Source organism: Parasteatoda tepidariorum, chromosome 9, assembly GCF_982258835.1.
Source record: "Parasteatoda tepidariorum strain Cologne lab strain chromosome 9, Ptep-v5.0, whole genome shotgun sequence".
Taxonomy (NCBI): domain Eukaryota; kingdom Metazoa; phylum Arthropoda; class Arachnida; order Araneae; family Theridiidae; genus Parasteatoda; species Parasteatoda tepidariorum.
Genome location: NC_141763.1, coordinates 27,827,213 through 27,838,592, shown reverse-complemented (window position 1 = coordinate 27,838,592; position 11,380 = coordinate 27,827,213). Strand labels below are relative to the sequence as shown.

The following is an 11,380-nucleotide window of genomic DNA, read 5'->3' as shown; positions in this document are numbered from 1 at the left end:
ACAAAATACAAAAAAAAATTAATAAAAAAGAACAACATACACGATTATTTTTGTATTGGAATAAATATTTTCTTGGATGCAAAACCTGAGAAATAACTTTTTTTGCACCGTTGGTATGATAAATTTTACAGAAACGAAGAAATTAGGTTTTTATTAACGAGAAAAGAATTTAAACCCATATAGATTTTTTACGAAAATTGTCCGCGAAAAGATGACAACTAATATATTTTAGTTCGCGGGCCACAAGAAAGGCTTCGCGGGCCGGATGCGGCCCCCGGGCCGCCAGTTGGAAACCACTGATCTAGATGATTTCACGGCTGCAGAGGCGGGAGGGGTTTCGTGAATTATGACAGTGTATGACAAGAAGGTATCAAGAATTGTGACACACATTTAAAATCAGAAAAGTGATTTTTTTTTAAGATTATATGTTATATATAATTTACATCAAAAATAAGGATACATCTATTAAGTATTATTTTTATATTCACAGATGCCATTCGAACACGCAGTCAATAAAATCTGAGCTTTATAGCATGTGTTTTGTTTCGGAATTGCTTGCATATGTGTAAGTACTAAAAAACATCTTTACTTGTTTCTCAATACTGGTATTTAAGTTTGAAGATAAGTTATTAACATCTTCGAGACGGGCGTGGCACGTATGTCGGTGTTCTGAGGGTGTCGATAATCAGAGTAAATAAGATACAACTGGTAGCCAAACTGTTTTTATAGCTGTTTGTTTGTGGCCGGGATAATAACCGTTTGCTTTATTTAATTCACCACTATTTGGTTCGAATTAAAAAAAAATTATAGTTGTAGTTTTAACACACAAGGATTGGATATGTTAGTTATAAAATGAAAACAAAAATAAGTCTGTCAAATTAGCTATGCCCAAACTTAAGCTACCACTTTTTATTTTTTACTATTCTGATTCCGTATGAATACATTTATGACTCGCCTGTCCCGAAAAGGTTAACTTCCTCTCCACATTTTGGTCGATCCAAATTTTGCATGGGTAAACATGGCACCATTTCTAAAAGCTTGCAGTTCGATCTTTGAAATTGTGCCGATAGTTTTACCCTGTAAAAGATTTCAAAATATTTGCTAATAAAAGAAATGATTGTTTATGTATAGTTAGTATAGAAGTGTTTCCATATTTCGTCCAGCCCCTGTAGTGTGGGCTAGAAATGGCGACACTCGTGACAAGGATTGGGTCAAAAGTATTTTATAACCGTTGTTGAGCAGCTGACCCAATTTTGGATACGATGGTGCAGGCAATAAATAATTAGGTATATTCCACTATAATAAAACTGTTACATTTATTTAAAGTTATTATCTTATATTGTTAAAATAAAATACTTTAATTAATATATAAAAAAGGGACTATTTTATATGGAGAGATTTTACCCATACTGCATTTCAAATCGTTTCTGGACTGCACACCCTACTTCTTCTCTATATCGGATCTTATATATATTATACCGTTTTTTTTATTTGATATAACTATTGCTAAATTTTATAAAGGTCACATATTAGGTCAAAATTGGACTATAAACTCCTGATTAACCTTTCGACACGTACTTACGACTTAACTCAAGAGAGCTTATTTAATTTTGTTAAGGTTCTGTGTACTAATGGAACGATAAGTGACGATAAGCGTCATAGCCTGAACGACTATTAATGTTAAACTCCGTATCCTTGAAATTTTTAACCCAATCCAGAAGACAAGGGAACTCCTGGATCAAGTCTGGGGAGAAATTTGCCATCGTGTAGGTCTTTTTGATGGAACTGATTCTCATATCTGTTACACGGAGAAGATAACAGCTACAAACACCCACGGTTAGTCTGACGGCAAGGTGACTTTAACCCATGATCCGTCTACCACTGAGGATATTTTTAAGTCAGCACAGTGGTCGGTGCTAGCCGGGTGCGGAATTCGTGTCGACCAGCCATCGCTGGGATTTGAACCCGGTTCAACTCATTAGAAGGCGAACGCTCTATCCCCTGAGCCACCACGGCTGGGTCAAAAATGTTTTATAACCGTCGTTGAACCGCCGACCCAATTTTTTGGGTCTACGACTACTAAAGTTCAACTCTGTAGCCTTGTAATTTTGAACCATTCCAAAAGACAAGGAAACTACTGAACCAGTACCCCCAGAAGTTTGATTTGTTATTTGAACATGAAGGACTTTGTGACTCGACAGATTTAACGTGTGTTACAAATTTCTGCCTGACCAGAAGAGGGCGTTGTAATCACTCACTCATTATAATTCTAAAAACACTTATGTGGCAGGCAATGGATTGATTTGGATGGCTCATTGGAGAGCCCCTTTTCGTATCATATATTTTTTATTGTTACTATTATTAAATTTGTTTGTTATTAAATATGGTTTCTTTAATTAATGCACCCATTCACCACTGAATCATTCTGCAACATGGTGCATTACGTCCGCGAATATCGCTAAAATAAAAATTGGACTGTTCGACAAAAGGTTGTTAGTACAAAGAGGAATTACAATATCGGTGTATAACTATTCCCGATCTTGCAAAACTGGGACATTATTGCATAATTGGACTATTGCATTATTGAATTTGGATTTACATTATTTGGATTTGGATTGCACGGTAGGAGACTTTATCACTTATATATTATATATATTACTATTTGAAAATGGATAAGATTAATAAACTTATAGAAAAAAGAAGCAGTGTAAGAAGCGGTATAACGAAATTAATTAAAAGAATAAATTTGGAAGAGCAAGCGGAAACTGATACGCCACTTGAAGAACTGCTAGAACTTTTAGAAACTAAAGAACAAATTCTTAAAAAACATGATTCGGATATAGAAGACCTTATTACGGATCCAGAAAAATTTAAAACTGAAATTAAGGTATCAGAAGAGTACGATGAAAAAATTATTTCAACTAAAATAAAGTTAAAAAGTAAAATTAAAGAAATGAACAAGGAAATAAATCATGTAGCTGAATTAAGTCATAATACTTCTACTGAAACTGTAGAACACACCTTTTCGGCCCTTAAATTACCTAAATTAGAAATTCCTCGTTTTTCTGGTGATTCCAATTTCACGGAGTTCCTTAACTGCTTTAATAGCGCGATAGGTACAAATGATTCCCTTTCTAAAATTGAAAAATTTCAGTACCTGAAATCCCTTCTTTCTCCCCCTGCCTATAATGTTGTTGCTGGATTCGAATTAAACGATAAAAATTACGATTCTTGCATTGAACTATTAAAACAGCGTTATGGTAGAACAGATTTCATTATAAATTCATATATGACTAAACTACTAAATTTGGAGCCGGTTAGAAACTCATCTTATGTTAAAGGTTTGCGTAAACTATATGATGAAATAGAGGTAAACATAAGAAATTTACGCGCTTTAAATGTTACCGAGGGATCGTATGGTCATTTATTAAACCCATTGTTATTGAAATTATTGCCCCAAGAATTAGTTTTAGAATTTCATAGGAAACGTGATAAAAATTGTGAAGTTTCGGAAATAATGACATTTTTAAGGAACGAGGTCGAGTCTAGAGAAATTTGTGAATCTGTAATGAGTAGCCCCAAAAATTACGAATCTAAACGTACCCCCTTTCAAAATTATCAAAGCGGACAAACTTATCAAAAGAATTACTCTAAACCTAAAAACGTAGCAACAGCCTCAACTTTGCATACTCAGTCAAAAAATATTTGTATTTTTTGTGCTTTGGTAAATTCGCATGATTCTGTTGATTGTAAAAAATTGGATGTTGAAACAAAAATTGGTAAACTTATGTCTGACGGACGATGTTGGGTTTGTTTCAAAAGAAACCATTACAGTAAATTATGTAGATCTGGAATTGTATGTAAAATATGTAATTCTAAATACCATCACGAATCAGTTTGTAGGAAAACTCTTAAACCACAAAATTATGTAAATAGAGCTAATGAAACAAAAACGAAAGATTCGGAAAACGATACTAACTCAAATAAATATCAGTCTAACTCAAAAATCAATGTAGAGAATATTTCTGTTTCACACAATAATATATTTTGCAAAGATAAAGCTTTTCTACAAACATGTTCTGTATTAGCTTGTTCGGATAAAAATTCGATTTTGGCAAACGCCATTCTGGATAATGCATCACATAGGAATTTTATAAGCTCGAAATTAACTAAGGAATTAAAATTAAAACCCGTACGCTATGAAAAATTAGCAATTTATTCTTTCGGCCAAACTAAAGCATGCGAAAAAGAATATCCTGTAATTTCTTTAAAGCTCATAAATAAAAGTGATAGTTTTAAGTGGATCGAAATCGAATGCTTAGTAACAAATTTTATTACGAATCTAACTTTGAACAAGCCAGATGTGCTCTTAATGAATGAGTTAAAAACTAAAGGATACGAACTCGCTGACTCATTTCACACCACGAATTGCGATTTTTTGATAGGGAGTGGTATTTTTTGGAGAATTGTTTATAATGAAAGGATGAAATTAAATGAAGATGTAAGTTTAATTAATTCCCATTTCGGATGGTTACTTTCTGGGTATAATAAATTGGGTCATGACTCAGCCGAAAGTTGTGAGAATGTATGCTTATAACTATGGACTCTACTTCTATTTTATTTGATCTTAAGCTATTTTGGGAAATAGAAGAGTTTCCGAATGAGAAAATATGTCTTTCTGAAAAGGATAATCTATTGATAAAAAATTTCGAGGATTCTTTGCGATTTAATGGAGAACGTTACGTATGTAAATTAATGTGGAAGGATAATTTAGGCCCCCCTTTGGAAATGGACTCTAATTATGAAGTTGCAAAAAGGCGTTTTGATTCGTTAGAGAATAAATTAAATAAAAATCCCGAGATTTTAGATCAGTATAAACAAATTGTTTCCGAACAAATAAAATGCAATATTGTTGGGAATAGTGTAAATGAAAACTTAAATTCAGGATATTTTATGCCTCATCGTGCAGTAATTAGGAATGACAAAGAAACAAGTCGCGTTCGTATTGTTTACGATTGTAGTAGTAAGGCAAATGAAAATAAAAAATCTTTGAATGATTCTCTTGAATCGGGAATTAATCTTTATCCAAATTTATTGGATATAATTCTTAAATTTCGAGAAAATCAAGTCGCATTTTGCGGAGATTTGGAAAAGGCCTATCATATGATAGAAATTGCGGAAGAGGATAGAAATTATCTAAAATTTTTATGGTTTTCGGATGAAACAGATAATTCAAAAAGAATACTTCAATTTAATCGCCTTCCTTTCGGATTAACTACGTCATCATTTGCTCTTGCTTGCGTATTAAAATTTCATATTAGGAAATTTAAGGTAGATCAACCGAATTGTTATGAAATGTTGAATTCTCTATACGTAGATGATTTGTATTATGGTGCTAAAACTATTCAGGATGCGTATCAATTATCTTCGTCGGCAATTGAAATATTACGCGCCGCCGGATTTAATTTAAGGAAATTAAAAACTAATTGTATGGAACTAAATGAACTTTGGCGTAAAAACGGATATGAGGAAAACACTGATTTTGGGCAAGGAGCAGGTTTCTTAGGATTAAAGTGGGATCCTATTGAAGATAAAATTAAATTAGATTTAAAGGAGTTAAGGTTTTCCTTGGAATCAGGAACCACCAAAAGACAAGTGTTGAGAATAATTTCTAAAATTTTTGATCCATGTGGATTCATTAGTCCATTTGTAGTTAGAGCTAAAATAATTATGCAGGAAATTTGGGAGCGAGGTCTAAAGTGGGACGAAGACTTACCTAGCGATTTGGTAAAAAAGTGGAAGAAATGGTGTTCTGAAATTGCTGATTTGGACAATTATGTTATAATAGAACGAAAACTATGTTCAACGGCGGATATTAGGGATGTTTCTCTTCACATATTTGTTGACGCAAGTCCTAAGGCTTACGGAGCCGTGGCATACCTTCGTTATACACCAATTGAAGGACATATTGAAGTTAAATTCATTATTTCTAAGTGCAAGGTTGCTCCGTTAAAAACTTTGACTTGGGCTAGATTGGAACTGATGGCAGCTCTCGTCGGTGCTAGGTTAGGGAAATATTTACAAAACGTTTTTCCTAATTTCACTCAACAGATATACTATTGGAGTGACTCTAAAATAGTTCTCCACTGGATAAAAGGATCTTCAAAGCTTTGGAAACCATTTGTGTCTAATCGAGTGGCAGAAGTGCAGGCACTTACGCTTCCAGAGTGTTGGAACCATTGCAGCGGTGCGGAAAATCCTACTGATTTCATTACAAGGGGAAAATCTGCAGTTAAAATCGTGTCGAGTTCCCTGTGGTGGTCCGGTCCAGTTTGGTTGTCCCATCCGGTCAACTTGTGGCCTGCAGTAGAGTTTTGCAACCAGCCTGATGCTAGTGATGTGGTCAAGAAAGAACAACGAGCTGTTGTGGTGAACGCTTTGACTCAAAACAAGACTTTTGACATTTCTCTTACAAAGTCTATTGATATTAACAAGTACAGCAATCTTACTAGACTTTTGAGAGTGACAGCTTGGGTAAAAAGGTTTGCCCATAATGCCAAGCCAAATTCTTCGAAGTTGAAAGGACCTATTAGTGCTTTTGAACTTCAGAATGCTTTGCATTCCTGGATTAAAACTGTTCAACTCTTGCATTACGAGAGTGAAATCCAACAACTCCTCTCTCAAAATACTTTGAGTAAATATTCACGAATTTTCAATCTCAATTGTAAACTTAATGATGATAATCTTTTATTTTTACAGGGACGTTTGCAGTTCTCAAGCGATGATGTGAAAACAAAACATCCTGTACTACTTCCTTCTAATGATAAATTTGTTGAATTAGTTATATTAGATGCTCATGTTAAAATAGGTCATTTAGGTGTAGATTCTACTTTAACTCACTTAAGGGAACAATATTGGATAATCAAAGGTAAACAATTTGTCAAAAAGGTTTTGAGAAACTGTTTAATATGCAGACGTTATAAGGTAAAACCTGGTACTCAAGTGGTAGCTCCGTTACCACCTGACAGAATTAAAGAACAACCTCCTTTTGATATTTCTGGTGTAGATTTTGCTGGACCTTTTTTTGTTACTGACTCTAATAATAAGTGTTATTTGTTAATTTTTACCTGTGCAGTTACTAGAGCTGTGCATTTAGAGCTAGTTATTAATATGAATACTGATTCTTTTATTGGGATTTAGAAGATTTATTTCTCGTAGAGGATTGTGTTCGATTTTGTATTCAGATAATGCAAAAGCCTTTAAAAAGGCAAATAATGAACTGAAAAAATGGTGGAATCAAATTAATGATCCTCAGGTAAAAAATATGTTTGCATCTAAAAATATTGTTTGGAAATTTATTGTAGAAAAAAGTCCATGGTGGGGAGGTTTCTGGGAACGAGAGATACGTACTGTTAAAACTTGTTTAAAGAAAATTATTGGTAAATCTTCTCTAACTCTTAAAGAATTAGAAACTGTCTTTTTGGAAATTGAAGACATGATAAATTCGAGGCCTATTACGTATCTATATAACGAACCCTCAGAACCTTCTCCACTTACACCTTCTCATTTTTTAGTTGGTAAAAGATTAATGTCTTTACCTGTTGTTAAGTATAAACCAAATGATTTGATTGTAAATAGAGATTCATTAACTAAAAGGTATAAATACCAACAAACACTATTGGATCATTTCTGGAACCGGTGGAGGAAGCAATATTTACTTCATCTAAGATCTGCTTATATTTCTTCACCACCAGGTAAGATAACATCATTTAAGGTAAATTATATTGTTTTAATCAATGATGAGCGTTATCCCAGAAATATGTGGATGCTGGGAAGAATTTTGGAAGTGTATCAGGGGCGAGATGGGAACATTCGTTCTCTTTTGATAAAAACCCCTAAAGGAGATATAAGACGCTCTGTTCAACTTGTAAGTAATTTAGAAATTAATCCTTAAACAAAATGTTTATTGCAATGTGTAAAATATATATTTTGATTATATGCATATGTTATAATTGATTGTTTTATATTGTTATCTTTATTATTGAACATTCATTTAATTATGATTATTGCAAATTTCTGCTAAAGATAAATTTTTTATATTTCAACTAATATTGTTCTTGAAAAACTTTTGTTTTGCAAATTTATGGTAAGTGAACTCAAAAGAGTTCAGGTGGGGAGTGTTGCAAATTTCTGCCTGACCAGAAGAGGGCGTTGTAATCGCTCACTCATATAATTCTGTAAACACTTATGTGGCAGGCAATGGATTGATTTGGATGGCTCATTGGAGAGCCCCTTTTCGTATCATATATTTTTTATTGTTACTATTATTAAATTTGTTTGTTATTAAATATGATTTCTTTTAATTAATGCACCCATTCACCACTGAATCATTCTGCAACAGCCTCCGATGGTTAGCCAGACGGCAAGGGGACTCTAACCGATGATCCGTCTACCATTGAGGATGTTTTTAAGTCAGCACAGTGGTCGGTGCTTGCTGGTTGCGGAATTCGTATCGACCGGCCATCGCTGGGATTCGAACCCGGCTCACCTCATTGGAAGGCCAACGCACTATTACCTGATCCACAACGGAACCGGTCAAAGATATTGAAGATAGAATGGCATCATAAATAAACCGTCCCTAAGATAAAAACAAGAGAAATGTATTTTTTTCTTCTATTATTTTTTCTTTAGGCCGGTCAAATATTACGTTACAGTTAAAAAAACAGGAAAGCGATTTCGAGTTTAACTTAATCTTACTGACAAAGAGGAGGGAGAAAGTATGAACAATAAGTAATTGATTCATTAAAAAACCTCTTACTTTCAAGTTTTTTTTTAAAAAAAAAAAAATTTAACTAAATGAAAGGAAACAAAAAAGTTTGTAAAAAAAAAAATTACCCTTTACAAATAACTCAGATTTGAAACGTGAAATAAAAGTTAATATTGGCTGAAGAAAAAGTTGGAAAAATAAGTTTCTTCAAGAAACATCAGAGGTCAAGATTTCTGACCACAGAAGGGAAACATAAAAGATATTTAAATATTCAACTCAAAGTATTTTAAAAAGAATTGTAACACACATTTTGTTTCAAAGTTACATCTTTTACTTGAATTTAAGCCTTAAATTAGATTTCTATTGTAATAGACAAAGTTAAGTCGAAAACATAAGTGAAGATGGGAGGGAATAAGAGCTGCTTATTTTTGCTGACAGGAAGGGGGAGTAAAAATTGACCGGAATATGCTTATGAACGTTCCTTGAGTAGGAATTCACCCATCCTTGACCTATACGTGAATTAAGTATGCATTGTTCCAATACCTGAAACTAAAAATACTCAGTGATTGTGTAACGAGAGAAAACCAAACGGTTCGGTAAAGCCGTTGCCAGATTTTATAAGAATTCTTTTTCTGCGAGACCTCAAATAAAATGGAACAGTCAGGACCTCGTTAGATTTTCATATAAATTAGGCATTTTTTTTCAAAATTAATAAATAAAAATTAATTGAAAAGGTTTAACATATCCTTGTTTGCTTCGTAACAGAGATAAAAATGATTGTGAAGTTAATAATGTATTTTATCTAGACGGCATGATGACACTCAGATGTAATTTTTTTGTTGCATTTACACAAGTGCTTGATCTTACCTAATTCGTGTGTGGGGATTTCAAATCTAAAATTAGTTTTGTTCAGAAAATCTCAGACTAATTTCAAAATGATATTTTTAATTTAGTTTATTTTTTTTTAAATTTTTTTTTTGTCATGATGTACAAGTTTATAAAGGATATATAGATATATGTATATACATAGACATGCACTTGCCTGCTCCTTTGAAAACAACGCTGAAGACAAAAAATATATGATCTTCATGTATATCATAAACTGAAATGTATTATCACCTTCTTTTTACCACTCCCTACGTAGCCGAAAAATGGGAACACCTAGTTGTCACTGGAGATGAAAAAAATCCTGGTTAGGAATATATTATTAAATTGCATACAATTTGTTGCATGTGGAGAGAAACCTAATGGAGATTTGAAATCAGCGACACAAAAAAATATTCCAGATCCTTTAAAAAACCTCGTACAACAAAAATCAGAAGAAAAATCCCCCCCCCCAGTTTTATCCTAAATTTCTCAGTTTAATGATCATAACAATGTAACTAACTCACCACCTCTTACGTTTTGAGCCTTTCATGAAACAGAAATAGATACTCTCAAATTACATCCTGTTTTAAAAGGTTAAGATAAATAATACGTTAAGGTCAATTTTTCTTTTTTTGCTCAGTTATTTTCAAAGGAACAGGCAGGTGTTTAAACCTATACGCACACTTATGTATATAAACCTATACATTATGTATTAACCTATACATATGTATATAAACCTATACAAGGTAGTCACAGGCGACTAAAAATGTAAAAAATTGGTACAAAATATTCCGTGTAGTCACATACAATATTAAACTAAAAGAAATATACTAGGAAAAGTTTCCAAATTTTTATATCTTTTAATAGATTTTTACTTTTTTTTAATTATCACATTTTACCGTTTTAGGACAATTTGGTTTCCTTGCTATGAGGGCCATACAGAATAAGTCATAAAGAACTATATAAACCAATAACGATGTAAGACATGATATGTTACTTGCTACAGAATTGTATAGCATCATCTTTTTTGTTAGAGATAGTCACAGATGTTCTATGTGTGACCCTTTAGTCACAGGACACACATCCATTTCCACCCAAAGTGGTTGAAAATGAGGATTTTGCTCTTTGCTTAGTTTTCAACGATGAATCAACATTTTCACGTCAGTGGGAATAAAAACAGGAAAATTATAGGTTTTAGGGAAACAGGTATAAATTTATATATAGTTTCAATGGTTTGTCTAAGGTAGGGACTCCCCACCACTAAGTCTGATGCTATGGAAAGAAGAATAGCGGATTTCAGAGAGGGTAGTTTTTCTTCACTCTAGGGCTAATACAATGAACAGAAGAAAAAGATTCCATTTCTCTAACCGAATACGGAAAAAAAAAGAAAAAAAATATTGACATTAAAATTAAAACTCTTGTGTCCCAACGAATTCTTCTTTAGTTTTGCGAGTTGGCCTTGCGTTTATTTATACTGAAACAGCAAATGGGGAAGGTTTGAAAATTATGTGTAATATAAAAGCAAAATATATAAGACTTCAGATATCTAACATAGTGTCCTGGCGCTTTTTGTTTAAAAAAAGAGAAAGATTGAGAGCGATAATTTAAAATATTCTATTAAAATTACCACACTGTAAGAAAAGAGTTTTAATTCAGATATAAAAAGAGAAACTAATTATTCTCTAATAAAAAAATTACTAGCTAAAAATTTGCATTTTAATTTATATATGACACCATTTGATAAGA

The 11,380-nt window shown here is 32.8% G+C and overlaps 3 protein-coding genes across 4 annotated transcripts in view; 2 read left to right on the top strand and 1 right to left on the bottom strand.

Moving 5' to 3' along the window:
- LOC107448691 (uncharacterized) overlaps positions 1–11,380 on the bottom strand; it is a 201,803-nt gene that overhangs the window by 5,646 nt on the left and 184,777 nt on the right. The window lies entirely within an intron of this gene.
- LOC147803434 (uncharacterized) lies at positions 4,600–7,200 on the top strand. Its single transcript, XM_087151313.1, has one exon. It carries the CDS (start codon positions 4,600–4,602, stop codon positions 7,198–7,200), a length of 2,601 nt encoding a protein of 866 aa, XP_087007439.1.
- On the top strand, positions 7,325–7,954 carry LOC147803433 (uncharacterized). Its single transcript, XM_087151311.1, has one exon. The coding sequence runs from the start codon at positions 7,325–7,327 to the stop codon at positions 7,952–7,954; it is 630 nt and encodes a 209-aa protein (XP_087007437.1).

Excerpts from the sequence above, each read along its gene's own strand:
- LOC147803434 (XM_087151313.1), top strand. The coding sequence starts at position 4,600 with ATGGACTCTACTTCTATTTTATTTGATCTTAAGCTATTTTGGGAAATA.
- LOC147803433 (XM_087151311.1), top strand. The coding sequence starts at position 7,325 with ATGTTTGCATCTAAAAATATTGTTTGGAAATTTATTGTAGAAAAAAGT.